The sequence below is a fragment of the Cololabis saira genome, chromosome 5, assembly GCF_033807715.1.
Source record: "Cololabis saira isolate AMF1-May2022 chromosome 5, fColSai1.1, whole genome shotgun sequence".
NCBI classification, from domain to species: domain Eukaryota; kingdom Metazoa; phylum Chordata; class Actinopteri; order Beloniformes; family Belonidae; genus Cololabis; species Cololabis saira.
Genome location: NC_084591.1, coordinates 37,462,700 through 37,484,943, shown reverse-complemented (window position 1 = coordinate 37,484,943; position 22,244 = coordinate 37,462,700). Strand labels below are relative to the sequence as shown.

Here is a 22,244-nt window from a genome sequence, read left to right as displayed (position 1 = left end):
TATATTGCTGCGGTGTCTTTGGAAGCGGGAGAAGGAAGGCTATACAGGGAAAATTTTACTTTCTGAAATGCTATCAAAACACGTTGTGAGTAAGGTGTATCAAATTAAGCTTAGTTAGATTAAGTTATTTTGGGAAACAGGCTTATTTTTCTATTCTCTCCAAGTACTTGGAAAAAGGATTCAGGCTGGTTTCATTTAAGAAAAAAAGCCTATAAATAATATCTGAAATGATACTACAAAACTTTTTATATGAACTTATACACCAATTCTAACCGCATTGCACTTAAGTGAATCCTGAAATTGTGGAAATGAAACAAGAAATAAACCTTTTCTATCATAATATCATGTCATGTTAAAAGTCTATACCAGTCTTTTTATTATAAGGTCAAACCAAAGGAATAGAAAATAACCAGATAGCTTTACCTGACACAAAGACTGTAGAGGCAACAGAAATGGTGGCTATAGCTTGGGAGATGAAGTGGTTTGATCCCAGTCTTTGCGGACATTAGGTGCATTGGTAAAATGTTGACAATATAAATTAGACGTAATGAAAGTACTTCATAGCTTTGCTAAATCACTCCAGTTCAAAAATATTTGCTGTCTTGTTTGAAGATAATGCTCCCAGCCAATTAATAATCCTCTGAATAACCAAGATACATCATCCCTATTTAACGTCTCTCGTTTGTTTTGTTTAAAGATTAAACCTACTTTTTTATTTTTGCACTTGCCAGTGACATTTATAGGTGCTGAGAAGTACATTTTGTAACCTTTTGGAAAGAAACAAGTCGCTGTAGTTGGATTACGCCACATTAACAGATAACTTCACATTAAAGGTTTAAATTGAATTGAAACAACTGAACGGAACAAACACATGAGTTCCATTTATTGTACGTTTTTTCTGTCGCACAGGAGCTTACTGCGTATGGACATGTAATCAGTTTACAGTTCATTTTAGAGATCTGGATTGTGGTGATTCTCACCTAAAAAGAAACCTCCAAGTTGTTTTTTTTGTTCATGCTCTTCCCTGGCTGGTGAATTGGACAGTTAATATTGTAACACATTTTTAGGCTGTATCTCAATGTAAGTAAGTAAGTAAAATGTATTTATAAAGTACATTTAAAACTGAGATATTACTGACCACAGTGCTGTACATGATAATGATAATTAAAAAAGGAAGAAAGAACATGCCTCACAAATTTGACCTAAAAACACAGACTGGGGGGACTGGGAAGGCTAGTGAATAGAGGTGTGTTTTTAATCTAGACTTAAAGGTGGAAATAGTGGAGGCACATCGAAAGTCTGAGGGTGACCGTTTCCACAGTCGGGGAGCAGCCACAGCAAAGCCCCTATCACCTTTCAGTTACAGCCGTGACCGCGGCACATGTAGTTTTCCTTGACTAGAGGACCTCAGGTGGCTGACTGGAACTGAAGAAGGTCAGTGATATAAGCAGGGGCCTGCCCATTTAGAGCCTTAAAAACCATAAGTAAAACTTATTGACTCCCCATTTATTCTAAAATTAATGGGAGCCAATTCTGGGAAGCCAAGACTAGGGGTGGGCAAAAATATTGATACAGCAATATATCGCGATACATAGTCTCCCGATACGATATCGATATTCAATGTATGTATCGCGATATATTGCCGTATCAATATTTTTGCCCACCCCTAGCTGTACTGTATTTTGTGATTTCAGTGTGGGTGAGACACTGCATTTTATTTTTGTCATTTTAAGTCAGGGGCAAGTAGCTGTACTGTATTTTTGTGATTTCAATTTCAGTGTGGCTGAGACACTGCATTTTATTTTGAGTACTTTGTATCTAAGAATAATGCACACACTGCACTTTTCATTGTGTTTCAGTTTGTTTTTTCATGCAAATATGTTGCATAATTAAAATAGAAAGTTTGAATTACATTGTTTTGACTCAGTCTGTCCAATGCATTATCACTATTATCTGATGTACATACAGTATATACAACTTGGATTTTAAGATGTGTAATGCATTTTTACATTTTTCGGTGAACTATGTAGAATATCGCGATATATCGGGATATATCGCATAATAGGGATATCGCAATTTGTATCGTATCGTGGCTCAAGTATCGTGATGCGTATCGTATCGTGAGGTCCTTCCCAATACCCACCCCTAGCCAGGGGTGATGGCATAAGAAGGACCTGTCGAACCTTGATGATATGGTGTAGATGCAGTTAACATCACACAGTTCTGGCATACAGTTGCCATCTGACAGATACAGTACTGATTTCTATCTGAGCGTCAAATACAGTACCTGAAGAGATAAAAGCATGTGGCCCTCATACTTCCTGAACATGCTTGAGAACAGATCATTGAGCCGTCCGGTGCTTTTAAAGTGCTTAAAGAGACATTGTTGAGTGAAACTTAATGTTTTGTTTTTCTGTCTTGCAGATCGCGGTGTGGTCCTGTGAAGAGCAGAGAGTGTGCTGAGAAGAGTGAACGAGAGTACTCAAGAAGAGAAACTGTTGCACAATGTACTAGGGGAGTGGGAGAAGAAAGCGTGTTGTTTCGATACTGTTGAGGTGTCTGAAAGAGCAGAAAGGACACAGCCATGGGGCGGAAGAAGATACAGATCACCAGGATCATGGATGAGAGGAACAGGCAGGTGAGTGGGACAGTATCTAGCTATCTATCACACATTTACTGTATACAGTGGGGGCAAAAAAGTGCTCTTCATTGAACTTCTACCCCGGCCATACTTTGTGCTAAATATTGTTCAAACAGTGCATATGAATGAAGGTGATATACTGAAAAATGACACTTTAAATATCAAAATCAGAATACATTTATACAGTGGTAAAAAAAACTGCTCTCCATATCAATTATTCAATCATATCTGACAAAACACATACTGTATTTTCTGGACTATAAGCCACACCTGTGTATAAACCGCATCTGCTCTATTTTTAAAAAAACAATAAAAAAAAGATATACAAGCCGCACCTCTATATAAGCCGCATCCGCTCTATTTAAAAAAAAAAAGATATGCAAGCCGCAGATATTTTTGTTGTTAGATTAGATATTTACTACATGTACAGAAGGATTTTGAACTGTAAATGATGTACATGTTTGTACCTAAATAGATCCTTTCCTAACAGTGTCTTTTAACACGGCAGCAACTTTGCTGATTAAAACGGGACAGAACCAAGAGAAAATAACCAGTATTTATTTATCTATTTATCTGTTTGAAATCTGCTTCTATCTACTTCTATCTGCTAAAGAAGAAGTAGCGTATTCTTTGCATTTATTTTGCCTTAGTTTTGATTGTAATACCGGTTAGAGCGCCCGAGCGGTGGAAGAAAAATCCACAGAATAGCCGCACCTTTGTATAAGCCGCATGGTTCAAAACCTATGAAAAAAGTAGCGGCTTATAGTCCAGAAAATACGGTACTTACATTGTTTTAACCCTTTAGTTACCAGCCTGTTGTCGAGCTTCTGCTCTCAAATCAGATGTGCCCCCTGGGCAGGAGGCTTTGGCAATCAGTGCATATTGATAAAGGTGATAAACTCATAAGTGACACCCTAAAATACAATAAACAGAAACAAAAGTTACAGTTTATTGCAGATGTGTCAGTCAAGAATAAAAACATGAATATGAATACATCTAATGTGAAAGGAGTCCTCGTACTAGCTGTGAAGCACGATGGTGGAAACGTCACGGTTTGGTGTTGCTTCACTGCCGGAGGATTAGGCAACTTATAGTTCCTGATATGTTTTTGCTTTTTGTATCGTATCAACGTGTCGTTGGAGACAGTGTGGGATATTATGTCTAAAAGCTGAAGATAAACTGGAAGTGGATGGGTCAGAAAGAATAGTTGGAGGGTTAATCAACGGCCAAGTCAAAGCCCGCCTCGCTAAAACACTGTGAGATCATTTGAAAAAAGACAGTAAATCTTTAAACTCAACAAATCACAAGATTTCATCAAGATGATTTCAGATTTTTGCTGGAGCAATGATAACAGAAATGTAGCTTGGCATCTACCGATAGTGTATTGTTTTTAAATGAATTGGTATGAAGGTAAATCCCTTCCAGTGTTGGTCAAGCATGCTACTATCTCTGCTCACTCTTTCAAGGCGGATTAAATGGTTTCTTGTGGAAATATGTTGGAAAAGGTCAGCAGTTTCCATGGCTCGCTACTTTCATATGACAGTATTTATTTAGTAAATGTTACATGATGAACTTATAGTTGCGTAAATCGTTGTACATTTTCTTAGCTTATTCAGCAGTGCCTCTCTATCTTTAATCGTAGTTGTCTGAAAGATGGAGTTCTGCTCTGTTTTCCTAACTGCCTTGGACCATATTTCAGCAGCTGTCATGGTGAGCATAGATCCAAACAGACAAACCTCTCCAAAGTCCCAGCCAGCTGAACAGGGACCATGACATTTCATTGTCAGTGCGGTCATATTTACCGGCATGATTCCCCTGCCACCCTGCAATTTCATCCGGAGAACTTGATGAGGCAGCAGGAGCAGTGCTGGGCTGCAGTGGGGTCTCGTGGCATGGGAGTGAATTGTGGGAAGCGCGGTGGGCTGCCAGGCCTCCTCACACTGTAGGGCTTTTCTTCTGGCCTGGCAGTATGGCTGGGCCCCTTCGCTCTAGCCCTGTGTGCTTTGCTGTTTGGTAGTAATTAGGAGCAGCCACTGCACAACAGCACCCTCTCATTTGCTGGGTGGGTCAGAGGGACATGCAGCACCCTTCTTTGCCTTGGCTCTATTGGTCCTGGCTAGCCACAAAGAAGCAGAAAGCTGGAATTCTCTCTGTCTGCACATGATAAATATAAAATCCTAAACAGCAAAACATTTCATACGACAACAAAGGTCTGTCTGAGGCAAGTCTCGCAGATGTGATTATCTTTAGCAGAGTGTTTTGTTCATGTCTGAACAGGATATGCTCTCTTCGACTTAAGAGCTATGTTAAGGAACCATGAGGCCAGTTTTTGATTGATTACACCAATGAATGAAGATTGGTAGGTGTGCTGTGTTCAAATAGAGCATGTCAAGTTAAGATTACCCTTAAACTAAAATGTATTTTATGCTAACATTAAGTCGGCAAGATTATGTTGCTGTCTGAGGATAACAGTCAAGTGTAGCATAAAAATCCAGAGTGTGGCCCAATTATCAGTGTAACACCTGACTCTCGTTAGCATCCAAATAGGGGGCAGGAGAGGAATCAGCCTGTGCTCATGCATCCACATTTTATGCATGATTAAAAAAAAAAAAAGGAAAAAAAAGAAAGGCAGTTTTACAAAGGAATGGGTTATCTGATTGATAGGGGGGCAAATTAACTCTTCACATGGTCTTTTCTTTGCAATGTGTTTATAAAGGGACTGAGGGATGGTATTTTTCCATACTGTTCCATATAAAAAAGGGGCCACAGATAAAGACGTTGCTCAAGTGTTTTTTCCAGAGCGTACTGTTTTCATCAGATTTTAAATGCCAAACTGTAGAATTTGTGAGAAAGTTTATCAGCCGAACACAGACATTTCAGCTTGCATTAGTTTGTTTTAGCTGGCTCAGCAGAAAGGGTGTCACGACAATGGGCTGCTGTGCTAAAGCAAAGCGTTGCTATTAAGTGGTGCATTTGTCTGTATCGTTCTTTTTTTTTTTTTTTTTCTCCGTGGGCCATGAAGCACACAATGCCATCCCCCTGGGGCATGCTCCTAACCAAGGGGGAATAGTCATTATCATATGGTCTCTGTTGTCTGGAGACAGTTTGAGTCTTTGTGCCTCCCTGCTCTTAGCTTTCTATGCTTGAACACTTTAAATGAAAGAAATATTTAAGTGGACTAATTATGTGGTATTGTTATGCAGGATGTTTTGTGACGAAAACAGGGGCTCCCTTTGTATTATCACTGCACGTTTTTAGGTGGGCCATTAACCTTTCAGGATTTATAACGCAGATTGTAGCGGAAGCAAAAGAGGCCTGTAATTGCACACTTTATCAACAGTTGAGTGCAGGGTGAAGTAGCGACGGTCAACTTGGCAGATAATACACACAAGTTTGTATTGTAATAAAGCATTTTGCACAACTATGACATTAAAGACTACATTAGAAAACTATGCACCATGCACTTTGCATACATCATGGGTAGGATTGTTCTTACTTTTCTTTTTTGGTTCACACAGAAGGTTTTATTGGGGAGGGGGTTTCCTACAGCTTTTGTGGATGTTCAGAATAAGACATGGAGGAAACGGAGGTCCCGTCATGCATATTATAAGACTCCAATGAGCAGTTCCTCAGCCATGTACTGTATACGTGATGCTTCTGGTTTACAGCTGCAGTCATCTGCCACACTGACTTTGCTGATTGTAAATGAGTGCATGATAACACATAGACAGCCATCATACAGTATGAATTCCTTTGATTTACTTTATTCACAGCAGCTTTTACCTCTTCAGACCAGATAGATGTCAATCATAGGTGGACACAAATTAATTCAGTTTTCATCATCTCTCAGTACCCTTAGATGGACGCAATAATCTAATTATATACCTTACTTTAAATAAGACAATTTTCCTGTCACGGTTCTCATAGGAAATTGTTTTAAAAAAGTAATTTCCACTTTTTTCTATTTGTTTTTTATGTGTTTCAGAGTATTAATGATACATTCCAGATCTGGCCAGAAATGAATTAACAAAAACATCAACCACTAGTCTGTTGGTATTATGGTTGTGTTTCATTCCTTATTTTGCAAAAGCTTCAAGTGCAGCCTCTCGTTCTCAGTGCTACTCTGACCATCCTCGTTTATGTTTTGATCACTTTATTAAGATAAAAATGTAAAACACAGTAATGATATTAGAGTTAGAGTTGAGTTAGCTGATTAATCAGTTGGCTGGTTATTAGCCATCATTATAAATAACAGCAATAGAATAACCTATATCGCTGAACACCAAGGTAATATATACGAAAAATAAAACCACACAATGTTCAGAACAAAATAAGTCTTCAAGCAAAGTCAGTGTTTAGTGTGTCAGATTTCACAACTGCCCTATGTGTAGGCTATTTTATGTCAAAAATGCAGTGAAAATTCCAACAGGATGCCCTATTGGGATTAAGGTGTTTACATGCTTAGAATTTTCTTCAGTACTGTGACTATAATTACAATACTCCACATGGCTTAATGTGATTATTGTTTGCCTCTTTGACTATGACAATGTTTAAGTTAAGGTCGCTCTTTACATGACACTTTGGTACTTAGAGTGTTGTTTTAATTTGGTTAATATTTGAGTATTATGATCCACGTGAATATACTGACCGTGTCTTTCCTATCGGCAGGAAATGTAATTTCAGTGACACAATGTGCACACGTCTTTCTATCCCTCAGAAACATACATTTCCATTATAGTTTCCTAATTAACCTCTTTGTTCCAGTAAATCAGAATCTATAGGAATTGATATCTTGTGCGTGTGCATGATTAATCAAGTCAGAAGACACGTTTGTGCGGTCACAACAAATTACTTGGTACAACGTTCACACGACTCACAGGCGATCAAAGTTAAACCTCCCTGTTACTCATATTGGACTTGGTGTCATGGTTTTGGGTTTATATTTCTTCCTGTTTTATTTTGATAGTCTGATGCTTAGTTTACACGTAGCCGGGTATTTACAAAAACTGATATTTTCCCCTCTACGTTTTCAAAAATATCCTCGTTTACACGGACCCGCATGAAAACGCTGTTAACGTCATGCCAGCCAATCAGAATCCTGGAAAAACATCAACAAATGACACGTGTAACTTCCAGTTAAGGCTGATTTATGGTTCCGCGTTACACCAACGCAGAGCCTACGGCGTAGGATACGCGGCGACGCACACCGTACGGCGCGCATCGCCGCGTACCTTACGCCGTAGGCTCTGCGTCGATTTAACGTGGACCATAATTCAGGCTTTACTTCCAAGACGGAACGAGAGTCTGAGAGAATTTAAAACAGGTAAAATAAAAGAAAATATTGACGGTGGCCAAACAAATTGTAAACACAGGTCGCACTCATGACGCTGCTGGTGACGTTTCTGTCGCATAATGTGAAGTAAATCTCCGTTTTCCTCCGTTTTCTCTGTTTAGACGCAAACGTGAAAACGGAGTTTTTGAAATTCTCCACTTTGGCCGGAGTTTTCAGAAATGATCGTTTTTGGGGGCTTTGACCTCCGTTTTCGTGTAAACGAACGGCCAAAACGCATGAAAACACCTCCGTCTTTGCCCCGTGTAAACGGGGCCTGATAATCCTTGTTCCCATCTGCCCTGATTGTTTGCACCTGTGTCTCGTCAGTCCTGTTAGTATATCTTGTCCTGTCTTACCTGTCCTCTTGGTTGGTACGTACTGTTTTATGTCTGTTGTATGCCGTCCTGTTTCCTTGGGGTTTTTCATGTTTTTCTTTTATTTATTTTATATTTGGGGTTGTCCTGACTTCTGTTTTGAGTTTAGTTCCTTTGGGTTTGTTCTTTAGTTTCCCTGCCATGCCTGGCTTTTTGTTAAATAAATAACTTTTTAGCTTAACCATATGCCTTCTCTCCTACATTTGGGTCCTGCCACAATCTCCCATTTGTGACACTTGGATGGATTAGTTAAATATGTCCTTCGACAAGTAACGTTACCAGACTATTGGAGTTTTGACTCTTATTTTCTGTAGAAGGTACAATAACAGAATCAGAGGCTCTCACCCAGTGTGTTTAGGGTCTTCCGTCTACTTCTTGAAGCATTTGTAGTTTCATGGATCTGCTGTACACCAGCAGTGGATACACATTAGTCTTGTTAGTGTCGACGTTGGTGGAGCCTAGTGAGCAGTGTCTAGTGACATCCTGTGGATGCCATTAAGCAGGCTCACTGGGGGTAATTGTCCAAGTCATTAAAAGTTTGATGATTTTGCTGCTGGGTGGAGGGTCGCCTGCCCTTGCTGCGGCTCATTTTGGATTTTTGCTCCAGTGCATCAGATGCCTGTAGGCGCACACAAAGTGGAGCTCTCTCTTACTCACTCTCCAGGGAGTAACACGGCACATACCTCTCATTTTTCAGCCTTCACTCATTCCTAAAGTTTTCAGTGGCCATCATAATTTAACAGGTTATACTGTTTATAGACAATAAAGAAAGAACAGAGGGGAACTAGCAAATGTAACTGTAAAAGCATTTATTGGCTTTGTTTACAATGATACAGCATATATATAATGATCGAGGCAACAAAAGGATCAATTGACAGATTTTGTATCTGAGGCTTCTTGAAAGTGAATAGATACTTATTAGTTGTACATTTTTGTTAAATTAGCTGCTTTGTTTGTAAGAATGTAAAAAAAAAAAAAACCCTGAAGATCAAAACTTTGATGGCCCTTATTGAATTAGTTGATGAATACATTTCTCTACTAGAAATGTCCCTTTTTAAACTTTAAATGAAACCAGTGAAGTCCATTGCTTTGAATTCAGTTTTTGACGTATTTCCAGGAATCATGTTCACATTTGGGTAAATAGCTTGTCATCTTTATCAGTAAACAGGATCAGACATGACTACTGTAGGTTTCAAAGTCAAAACCAGCCACTGGATGAAGCCTCTAAGCCCCTACTTGTCCACATGGTGATCCTGAGGCTGTCCTCTCTCCCAGACAGAGCTGATCTGTGCAGACAGACATGGTGGCCCTGGCTTGTCTCCTAAGCCAGCACACTCTGGCATTGCAGAGCCAGGGCAGCAGCCACAGGGCCTGGGTCACTCTGCCAGCTGGTGCCAGATCTCACTGTCTTTCAAATCCACTCTCAAGTCTGCCATGGGGGCTGTCAGAGGTGACATGAGGTTCTAATAAGGCTGCGAGATCAACACCCCCTCTGAAGGTGTTAGCGATTCAAGCATCTTCTGCCAGGCCCCAGTCACAGCTGTACTCTCAGTCCAAGATGTCTTGCTTTTCATTATGGCACCTCCGCCTGGAGAAAGACATTGATAGACCCGTTGATTGACACTTCAACTCCGGGTGAATGTGTGTGTCTGGATTTGTTGTAGCATATGCTGTCTTACGCACGCCACATCATTTTCTATTGGAAGAGTAAAGCTGCTCTGACAGACACTTCTATGTCTCTGTTATAGACTTAAGACATGTTTATTTCAGGACATATCGCATGATTTCACACAGATATGGAAGGATGAAATTTGACCCACCTCGTTATCCATCCATCCATCCATCCAGCGTCAGCTACGCTGTGCAGCTGTAAATCAACTCTGGGGCTTTGGAGAAGATGGCACCCTCTCCACTACTGCAGCATAGCTTTTACATTTTGGCTTTTTTAATAGTAATATTAACTTGTAATAGTGTCCGACCGATCAGCCTTTTTTTCGATTATTTCGATCACCGATTAGGGGGAAATCAAAAAGGCCGATAGCCGATATCAGCCGATACGATTATTACCCTTTTTTACCTTTTTGGGAGAAAACAAATTTCAATACAAGAATTCATTTAAATGAATGGTGAGCAATTTATTGCTTTAACTAGGAGGGACAGCAATATTCACTTTGCACGGCTCACACATCAAAAGTGCAAATTATGGAACATCAAACAAAACAAGCAGCATTTCAGTTATTAAAAATAACATTAAGTGAATTTTCTCTTTACATAAAATAAAAAAGCTGCCTATAAAAAATAACAAATTAAGAGGAATAACAGCCTCAATTTTAGAACAGTCAGGCACAATTCTCCCAATTCCCAGACCCAAACCACAGCAAGTGCCTACTTGGAGGTAGTAACAGTAAGCTAACTAGTACACATGACAAACAACCAAACAGTACAGGTTGTTTTTTTAAGTGCAAATATTTACTTAAGTTTACTTAAGTTTGAGCATGTTGAACATTCTTAATACAAAAAGAAAATGCAGTATTTCAGTAAATTTCTTAATTTTTCTTTAAAAAAAAAAAAAAAAAAAAAATCGAAATTATTTATTTTCGATTTTTTTTTTGGGGGGGCCGATACCGATTATTAATAAAATTATGAATATCGAATTCGATAATCGGCCACGGCCGATTATCGGTCGCCCACTAACTTGTAAGCCTTGTCAGCTTGCAAACATGTACACAACATATTAAGTATATATTTACAAAATGTCTAACAATCAACATCCAATGCTTAATTTAAAGTTCTTAATATATGTTGCGTTCGTTGGGAGTTTGGAAATACACAAATACGTATTTGGAATTACCACCTTAGTTTGACTTTGTGAGAAGTTCAAGAGAGTTTTTGGCCGTACGCACACTGAATACAATTCTGACAAAGTCAATAGACAATGTGAGGTGTTGGAATAACTTAGAAGCACTTCAGTTTGTTATAAATGTGTATGTCCTCTCCAACCCCCCCTGCAACTGTAAGAACTGTGAAATGCACTGATACCATTGGTGGTGGAGGTTTATAATACTGAAGCCAATCCTTTTGTTGTGAATAACATGAATTAGTCAGGGAGCTAGACTGTATGTATACCACATTTTACTTTGGGGTGCTTAAATTTTTAAAACCACATTGAATGTCTTTGTGGGTGTTTTGTGACTTGGTGAACCATAGGAAAGCTTTACAAGTGAACCTCCCACTTGACCTCAAAGATGTCTGTGGTTTTCTACTGTCGCACCAGTCATCTGAGGCAGGATGGGGGTGGATAAAGGTTATAGTTGTAAATTTTGGTTTCTGTGCCCTGAGCTTTTTTTGTATTTTTTTAATTATCAATTTAAAATTGGCTTCTAAGACAGTTGAACAAAAGGAGTAAAAATAGGCCAAATGGACAGATAAACTGACTAGGAATGGGCGATATTTTACCGTTCACGATATACCGTCAAATAATTCCTCACGATAAGAATTTGTCATCGCGGTAAAAACGATAAATTCCTGTTGATGATGTTTTTGTGTAAAGCTGATTTTTGGAAGGAAGGAAGGAAGGAAGGAAGGAAGGAAGGAAGGAAGGAAGGAAGGAAGGAAGGAAGGAAGGAAGGAAGGAAGGAAGGAAGGAAGGAAGGAAGGAAGGAAGGAAGGAAGGAAGGAAGGAAGGAAGGAAGGAAGGAAGGGAGAAAACAAAGAAAGAAGGAAGGAGAGAGCAGGAGGAAAGAAGGAAGGAAGGGGAAAAAAGAAGGAAGGAAAGGAAGGAAGGAAGGAAGGAAGGAAGGAAAGGGGAGAAGGAAGGGAGAAAACAAGGAAAGGAGGAAGGAAGGGAGAAAACAAGGAAAGGAGGAAGGAAGGGAGAAAAGAGGAAGGGAAGAAGGAAGGAAAGAGCAGGAGGAAAGGAGGAAGGAAGGGAAAAAAGAAGGAAGGAAGGAAAGAAAGAAAGAAAGAAAGAAAGAAAGAAAGAAAGAAAGAAAGAAAGAAAGAAAGAAAGAAAGAAAGAAAGAAAGAAAAATTCCCGTTGATGACAAACATGGCGGATCTGAGAGCGAGATAGATTCATAGTTAAAAAGGTGGAGTTGAATTGGTATTTTTTTTATCGTCATTTTTATCGTTATCGGGATAAATGCCAGAAATAATCGCGATACATTTTTTAGTCCATACCGCCCATCCCTAAAACTGACTCTACAGTGTAAGTAAAGAACAGTGATATGGTTGTCACCTTTAACGTCAATGTCTGTGGATGGGGTAAGGAGCAATAGTCAGAGTTGCTGCTGAGGTTGAAATGAAGCGGTGCCTCGGTCAGAAGCCCTGCACTCAGCACTCTGCCACGCATCCAGGTGGATCAAAGTCCTCGCTCAGCATCTCATCCCGGGATTCCTGCTGAAAGGTGACATCTCCACGGCTTAACATCCACATTCATCTGCTAAAGAGCATACAATTTGTTAATCGTTTCCCCTCCGGTCCCTTCTTTCCAGTTGGTTAGGCAAACCAACAAATATCCAAGCAGGTGAAAAAAAGCAAGTGGGCAGTTCTGGTGTTCAGTCAGGGGAAACTAGACTGTGGTCAGAGCTACGGGAACACTTGGTGGGCAGAAACAGACCAGAGACCGGTGACAACAGATCCCCTCCTGTGATCCATCAGTATGAAATTCATAACTCCTCTTGTGTTCATTGAAGCTTGCTGTAGTTTATGAGGAAATATGGTATTTCGATTCTCAAGCCTTGTCAATTTAAGAAATGTCATTATCAAATTTGTTTTAATCACATTGGTGCATTGGTTTGAAAATGATGGGAGGACAGACTCCACTGTGTCTAGGGCAGAAATAATGGTCCTGTGTAATTACCTGCGGGGAATAAAGATTTGAATTTAATTTATCATAGCCGGAGTGACCCCACTGCCTGAACAGTATACAACACATAGGATTAGGTTTCCTTATACCAGCTGAAAAGGGGATATAGCTGCAAGCTGTAACCAATTAAAGTTGAACAAAGCTAGCTCATCTGCCCAACCCCTCTGTTAGTAGGTCAGGGAATCTGATGGAGAACACAGACGCTCCTCTAATAGTTCTGTACGACAGCTTTTAGCTGCACATTCACATGACATTGTAGAACACACATTTCAGTAGGCCCACTCTCAAAAAAACCCAGTAATCCAATTGGAAAAACCACCATTTTTAGTCTCATGTTTGCAAACAGTGATTGCAAAGGCATAAGAGAAACAACCATTGAAACAACCATTTCTATCTTCCCCCCCCTCCTGAATTGTGTTTTTGGTTGAATAAATGAGTGTAGCTTACTGTAAAAAGGCAGGGTAACATAATGACATATGTGAGTGGGTCTGTGGCAACCACAGAGACAGAGCTGCACAGATACAGAACAGAGAGTCACTTTGCAGAGGGTTGCTTTACCGTTGGAGTGATGTATGACCTAAAGTCCCATCTGAGGGCTCATGTTACATGGCTTATGCTGCACTACTGTGATGGCTTTCTGTACATGGAGTCAGGGACTACGGTAATGTATGGACCCCTGATGTTGCCAAAGCTCTGACTCAGCTCGCTGACTCGTGCCTCTTACCCTGACCTCTGGCTTGATAACTAGACATTTGAGACACGCACTATGTTAACGGAAAGGATGAGCTTGTTTTCTTTCACCTTGTTTACCTCAACTTTGTTGTTATAAATTTGGTCATGCTTAAGTACAGTGTTGGGACTTGTCAATTGTCATTATGCCACTTCGATCCAAATAATATTTATCCTTATTTCACATGCACAACATATCAGCATGATGGTCTGCTCAGCGTTTCTAGAACATACTTCAAATTAGCCCCACATTTGAACAACTACAACTTTTCCAAGACAATCACACCTTTTTTATGCTGAATAAATGAATAGCTATTGGTTTTCTTATGGTTGTTGCTATTTCCAGGGCATTTTTCTTTAAATTTTAACAAATAAATTAATGCAGAATTAATTAGTTTAAATGTTGGTGAATAAATCATTTTTTAATTTATAAATTAAAACTCATAGTAGGCCTGGGCGATTTTGGACAAAAATAAAATCCTGATTTTTTTCTCTGAAAACCCGATTTTCGATTTCGATTTCGATTTTTTCGGTAAAACTACAAAAGACAATGGAATAAATTGTTTCAAATATTTTATCTTTATTTCTAAAGAAAAATAGCAAGCAAATTTCCCTATTGGGAATGAAGTGCAATTGAAAGATACTGTAAATCCTCCTTGAGTTTAGTAAAGTGACAACATTTACAATTTTCTTGACCAAACAAAGATGACTAGACGGGCTCTGTCTGTAATGCAGCCAGCTGCAAAAAAGGAAAATCGATTTCCCGATTTTCCTTTTTTAACATCGATTTTGATTAATAAATCCGATTTAGATTTAAAATTGATTAATCGCACAGCCCTAACTCATAGATTTTATTTGCAACGGTAATCTAGCTTTCACAAACATTACTCCCTCTTGATATTTGCATATTAAAACTTAAATACTGCTTTCCTTCATAACAATAATGGTTCTTTAACAATAAGATTTTTAAATTGATCATACATACACTTATGTCTCTTTCGTTCACTTGACTTTGATCTTCATTTGAACATTTTTCCCGTTGACGGACGGTTTTGTTTCCTGTGTGTTCTTCAGGTTACCTTCACAAAGAGGAAGTTCGGCTTGATGAAAAAGGCCTACGAGCTGAGCGTACTATGTGACTGTGAGATAGCCCTCATCATTTTCAACAGCTCTAACAAACTGTTCCAGTACGCCAGCACAGACATGGACAAAGTGTTGCTGAAATACACGGAGTACAACGAGCCCCACGAGAGCAGAACCAACTCTGATATTGTGGAGGTGAGTGAGTCTTCTTTCCCTTCTTTGTGATTTATTACACTAAACCTACGTCCAAACTCATTAGATTTCAGCTTCATGAATTATTGTAGTGATGGAATCAGACTATGAAATATAGTTACTCTGCAGCAAAGGTTAGCGTGCTTGGGTAATACAGCAAAGTGTAGCGCAAGAGTCAGGAGAAAGTAACCGTTTCCTTGTAGTCGCCATGCAGATAAAACACAGGAGGCCTGCACTCGCTGATAGCTTCAGCTTCTCTTGGGTTCGTCAACTGACTTGGAAAACTATCTGAGGACACACATGCACGCAGCTGCTGCTGACCACCAATACTGACTTTGCTTCCCCTAGATAGCACCTGTAGGCAGGCCACCCCTCAGTTCACACAGTTAGCTTGGCCACTGCCGCAGTGTTTTTTGCTGAAAATACAGTGTTTAGAACATTCCATACAGCTCTATAAAAAGCTCAACAAGCACTTGGGTTTCCTGGCAGATCCTGTATGCCCAGCGACTAGCGGAAGAGGGAGCCACTTGTTGTGCCAGCATACAAGATTCTCAGCCAAAAGCGTAAAAGCCAAAGTAAATGAGAATGATTATGGATGCATCCTGTTCCAAACATCTTGCGTTGGCACATGCGTGGTTTCTCATTCAAGAGCTGATTTTTTGAGGGCCGGTATCTTCATTCGGACTACATGAAGGAACACACAATGTATTCTAATGCCTATTGATGAAAGCATGACAGTTCGAATTATTCATTCATCTTTTTTTTTTTTTTTTTTTTTTTTAATTAAACAGACTTGGATTACAGAGTAAAACACTTTCTATTAACTTTGCAATCTGCTTCATTTCTAAACTGTTTATTTTTTGTCTTACTGCCACCTGCCCACTGCACGTGTAAAATGTTAATTGCTTCTGCACAATTAAGAGACTTTAAGGGTCTAAGATGGCTGATGAAAAATAAAACGTTGAATTCTCTCTTCAAAAATACTTTCACTTGAAGGAATTGGTGAATCGCATGCAGCATAAACGAGTCAGCTGTGGCCCATTATCTTTTATTTATACTGCTTCAACTTGTGAATTACCTGCTTGGCAGAGCTGCAGAAGAGTGTTCTGGCATCCTCATGCAGTCACTCCTCCATCAGGGGCCCTCAAAGCAGAGCAGGGGCTCACCTGCATAAAAGATACATGGATACATCCCTTACATAACAGTGACCAAAACCTTGCTTTTATTGCCACTTTGGAAGCTCTCTTATTTCAAACACAGCTTTCTACAGACCCAGAGTGAAGGAGTATTTCACTGCCTGTCGGCCGGGTCGTTTCTCAGAGTTTTACATCACATATACTGCCCAATATAGCCCACCGTAGTTAAAAAAGTGGCTGTTACTGTGAATACATTCAAATGTATTTTTAACTTTTCCCTTTAAGGGTAGAGACATTTGACCTCGGTGACCAAAAATCTAATTCTCCTTTAACTTGCTTACTGTTAAACATGGGGGTGGATCCGTCATGCTTTGGGCTTGTGTTGCAGCCGGTGACACAGGGAACACGTTGCTGTTAAGTAGCTGATGATGAGCAGGAGAGAGCCTAACAAGATTTGCAGTGGTCTTCCAGTTCCTCTAACATTTATGGGTTAGTTCTGATAATTTCACGGAACTCGATGCCAATTTAAAACTTGGTGATAATCCCAAATAAACACTTACATTAGTTATCAAGCTCTGATACTTGCCAAGTAAGTCTACGAAGTCCTAACTGCTGATCAAAAGGCAATATGGTAGTACCCATCATGCAGGGTGCATGCATTCCCGCTCTTAATATTATTTTGAAGGTAATCTTAGTTAAATAACTGCCACTTGGAATGAGGTCATCTTTTACTTGTAGGTATTGAATGCATTTGCATGTGGCCTGCTACTGTAAGTTTCTGTGAACTACATGCTGTACTGTAGCTGGATTGTGCATTGTTAGTGAAGTAGCACCAGTGGTCCTGTGCATATCTCCCATTCAGCACTGCTGGCTGCTCTCAAGGAAACAGCCCCTTCACCAAAGGCAAGAACAAGCCGCTGTTGTTTCTGCTCACTCGGCCAGGATCTTTGGAAATATGCGCAACTCCCCTCTGTCTGCTAGGTATGGAGTCTAGATTCAAAAATGAATCAGAGCTGAAATAACCATTGCATTAGGCTTCATAGCATTACTACACAGTCTCAGTGGTAATCTTTGGAAGATATCTGATCTTTTATTTTTTATTTTTTTACTAATCAACGGCCTTTTCATGATAACTTTTCAGTTTTTTGTACTTCTCCAGAGCTATGCAGCTCCCTGTACACTTTGTCGAAGAGCTTACCCATGTATAAACATGGGAAGAATCCACCCTTCCCTCATTTATCTGGTGAAATGGGCCTCACATGAGGTCACTTACACTGGACACTTATCTAAATTTTTAAATTGTGTTAAACCAATCTGATCCATGCAAGCAGCCATGTGCATATTTGTACTGTTTTGGAGGCAAAAAAAAAAAATCTATCCCACTTTTCACTGGCAGGTTCTTCCCATGCAAGAAACTAAATCAAAGGTCACATTCCTGCTCAGTAGTACCATCTGTAGATAAAGGCTGAGCTGCGCAGTGTTAGAGAACAGTCTCCATGTTTTCCACAGATGGATGCATGCCTTGGCCACAGTTTGATAACCCAGTGGAGGCCTGTGGACTTTGTCTCAAACTTGGCTTGCAGTCCAAAGCAGAGCAGTAGGCTCAAACCCTTCTCGTGTGTGTGTGTGTGTGTTTGTGTGTGTGTATGCATGTTGGTATGTTAGCCTGTGCCTGTCTGCACGTGTTAACCTTACCAACACTCCAGGCGACAGATGAGCTGTTGTGTAGAATCCTGTATGCATGTCAAAGAAACCTTTCAGTGTAAGTACAGTTTCAATCTAAATAACTTTCAGCTATCATCAACATACAGTACATTCTCGTTGGAAGCAAATAGGGTTTCTGATTTAGTTTGAAAATAAACTCAAGAGTATTCATGACCTCGGGTTTTATGGGTTTGTTTCTATTGTATTACTGATTGAATTCTGTTTATACCACAAATGAAACTGCTGCTGTTAGTCATTAGATTAATCTAATAATATTTAGTCTTAGTCCACTCTCTACTTGGAGCTAATGAGATTTTGCTCATGCTCAGCTATAACCTCACGCTGTTCTCCTGCACACAGAAAGATCTCTGTGTATCCAGGAGTGATGTTGAAATGAGATTGTAACTTCAGAAGCACTATTTGGCAACTGTCTATTCTCTCTTTGAGCAATTTAGCACAATTAAGGTACATGGTACGGGTGAGGATTAATTAGGTTTGCAGACGCATGGAATAAACGTTAGAGAAACACTTAATTGTAATCTCATAAAATCAAGGTTGTGAATGAGCTGTAACCCAATTTGGGAATGCAATCTTGATAAAATACCAGTCTTGTAAATTACTGGACTGTTCAAAATGCAAAGAATTGACATTTCCCTTCTCTCCCTCGTGTCTTTATGCTCCTCATTTGTGTGAGTTAATATCCCAAAAACATTCATGGGGAAATTGGCTTATCTCCCTCACAATAAAGAGAGGTTTGGCTGCTGTGGTTTTGATCCGTTGAAAAACACACAATTGCTCTCCTTTTATGAAGAAGCATTCCCTGTCTGAGTAAAACTCTGCAGTGAGGGGAAATAAGCATACATTTATCAGGTATTGTGCATCATATTTTTCATAGTCACAATAGCATTTGTTAGAAATGGAGCTGTACTAATAAGAGATGGAAATGTGGAGTGTTGGTGAATGCCAGGACTTGTGCTGTCATCTGATTCAAGCCTGAATGCATGATAATATATATATATACTGTATATATATATATATATATATATATATATATATATATATATATATATATATATATATATATATATATATATATATATATATATATATATTCGCTGGGCATATTTATTTAAATAAATGATATCAGTTGTGGAGTGAATGACTTAAAAAGCTTGAGACTGGATGGGCACCATGAGTTTCAGACAGGAGATATTTATGTTCGTCAGTCAAAAGCTGAGCAGTGATTAAGGCTCATTTCGATCTTAATGAATGCAAATTGGCACATCTGCTGTGGTGGTCTAGCTGTCCAGACTCTTCAATTAGCATGATTGATCAATTATCCTCATGCCGGTGGCTCATTGGAAATGGAGGCTAGGAATGGAGGGAAATGGGCTAGGAGGGGGTTAGAAAGAAATATGAAAGAGCGTTGAGGAAAGTCGGTGTGCAGAAAACTGTCCAAATATCTGAACTCTAAATCTGATTTTTGTTTTCATATTTACTTTCAATTTGTTTTATAATCTTAAGACTTAGAAATGCCTGCATGCTCTGATTCAAGTTCAGACGGATCAGATGAGAGCTCATCATATTACTACATTTGTTTAGTAACAAATGCATGTAAAGGAAGATCTTATCTTAGTAACCTCATCATCTTTGCACGAATTAAAACACAGTTTGTAGTTTGATATCTCACCTATCTTTATTCAGAACTTCTGATCCAATATGTATGAGGCAAAAGGGCTCCAGTCTTGGAAATATAGGTTAGTAATCGTTCAACTTTCCAGGATATAGTGGTGTGGTGTTTAAGTCGAAGAACATTGAACACAAATCCTTAATCTAACTTTGACTTTTTTCACAATTTCATGTAGCCAGGACAACTACCGTATTTTCTGGACTATAAGCCGCTACTTTTTTCATAGGTTTTGAACCATGCGGCTTATACAAAGGTGCGGCTATTCTGTGGATTTTTCTTCCACCGCTCGGGGCACGGAATTAGAATCAAAACTAAGACAAAATAAATGCAAAGAAGAATACGCTACTTCTTCTTTAGCAGATAGAAATAGGTAGAAGCAGATTTCAAACAGATAAATAGATAAATAAATACTGGTTATTTTTTCTTGGTTCTGTCCCGTTTTAATCAGCAAAGTTGCTGCCCTGTTAAAAGACACAAGTTAGGAAAGGATCTATTTAGGTACAAACATGTACATCATTTACAGTTCAGAATCCTTCTGTACATGTAGTAAATATCTAATCTAACAACATAAATATCTGCGGCTTGCATATCTTTTTTTTAAATACAGCGGATGTGGCTTATATACGGGTGCGGCTTGTATATCTTTTTTTATTGTTTTTTAAAAAATAGAGCGGATGCGGCTTATATACAGGTGCGGCTTATAATCCAGAAAATATGGTATATCTATCATCTTCCCAACAAATTCTCTCATATGAAATATGGTAACCTTCTCATTTACTGCAGGTTCCACCGGTACAGAACATACCAAACAAATTGCAATGGTTTGGGGGTGAGATTTATCATACAGAAGGGTCTAAGGGCCACTAGTCAACAGAACCAAGATGGCTGCAGAATTGGTTACGACATCTTGGCTCAAAGAGTAGGAACTGTAAAGTAAACAGGAGTCATTCACTGGTGTGCACAGCATCACTAGGTCTTTTGTTCTCGTTAGTTTGGTTGTCGCCTAGTTTTCATTTCAATTCAATTCAGTTTTATTTATATAACGTCTATTACAACAGAAGTTGTCTCCAGGTGCTTTCCAGAGACCCAGAACATGACCCCCGAGCAATTATTACATAAACAATCTGTTTATTTGGGGGTTTTTTGTTTGTTTTTCTTGCATGTTTCTATACTAGGTTTGTACCAGTCCTGTACGTATGTGACATGCTCATTAGTACTTTCAAAGATTTAGTGTGTGTTGTAACCATTAAGTGTCTTTTATTAGGTCGGTGGATGTCCACATTGAACTGGATGAATAAGCAAAGGCGTTTTCATTGTAGTTTGGATGATCTCTATTACCATTTAAAGGCTGTTTTTTTTTTATCTTGTTTCCATGTGTGCAGTAGTACTGTTTTTTTTTCTTTTATTTCTTATCTTTTTAGTTGCATCTAATCTTCTTTTCTGTTTATTTATGGAGAAGAAACCAATGTGGCTGTGAGAAGCATAAATGACACAATTTCCTTTCAAACTGTGTGGTGATGGGGTTTTTTTTTCTGGAAACTACCCACATCTGAAGCCCCCTGTCTATCTAGACATTAACGATCACACATTTAAACGGGTACACAACTTAGCCTCCTCATCTTTTATGTTGAGAGACTAACTAGAATGTGTTTGAAGTTTTACGTTCATCATGTGAGCTTGTCTTTCCTCCTCGATCTTTCCCCGATGTTTGACCTGTGGCTGTAGACCAGCTCAGATTTCCACGGTGCTGATTCATCTTCAGCGATAAGCGAACACAAGACGAACCGGCTGCAAATGCTTGAATCAATAAGGCTTTGTAAATTGATCATTCATGTTTCATAAAATCCCCAATAATCCTTTGACGGTCAAACATTACTGATAACATTTAGACAAGTGTCTTCTCTCCTAACCTGCTTATCAAGGTAGCCAAACAAGTAAGTCAATCAGCTCCGTTTCACTTTCTGGCTGGTGGCTCAGGTGTTCTGGAAAAATACAGATGTTTCTTTTATTTTTCAAACAAAATTCAGCCAGCATTTAAAAAAAAAAAAGAGAATAAGAATGAGAATAAGAATTACATTAAAAATGATGTGATAGTTTAGATTTCAGCATTCATTCTTCATGTTGAAGATGGGATAAGTTGCCCATAATTTGTATAATATTGATAATTAAAAATTTTGATTCAAATTTTAGTTTTTATTTGTTTGTTTTGGTGTGAAAAGGGTAAAGAGTGGTCCTAAAAACAGATGATGTTCCAAAGTTAATTCAGCTCCGTTGGTTGAACGGCTTCAGTTTCAGATCACTAGTACCTTCCTGCTTTACTCTCTCGTAACCTTCTTGGTGTTGTCTCGCCACAGAAGCAATGATGAGAAAAACCCCTTTAAGCTAAATCAAATGTCATTGCTATTGACATAGATTTATTAAGTTGATGTTGATTTTTCAGGATTTTTCAATATATATGAAAATTTCTGCCTGCCACTTTTAATATTGCTGAGAAAA

General features: G+C 39.0%; 1 protein-coding gene across 11 annotated transcripts in view; it reads left to right on the top strand.

Moving 5' to 3' along the window:
• The window catches only part of mef2aa (myocyte enhancer factor 2aa), a 72,398-nt gene that overhangs the window by 22,685 nt on the left and 27,469 nt on the right, over positions 1-22,244 (top strand). For all 11 annotated transcript variants that reach the window (XM_061721903.1, XM_061721902.1, XM_061721901.1 and 8 more), the window contains 2 exons: positions 2,425-2,638; positions 15,018-15,221. In XM_061721903.1, the coding sequence (XP_061577887.1) occupies positions 2,585-2,638; positions 15,018-15,221 (258 nt within the window). In that variant the 5' untranslated portion in view covers positions 2,425-2,584. The remainder of the gene's footprint in view (positions 1-2,424; positions 2,639-15,017; positions 15,222-22,244) is intronic.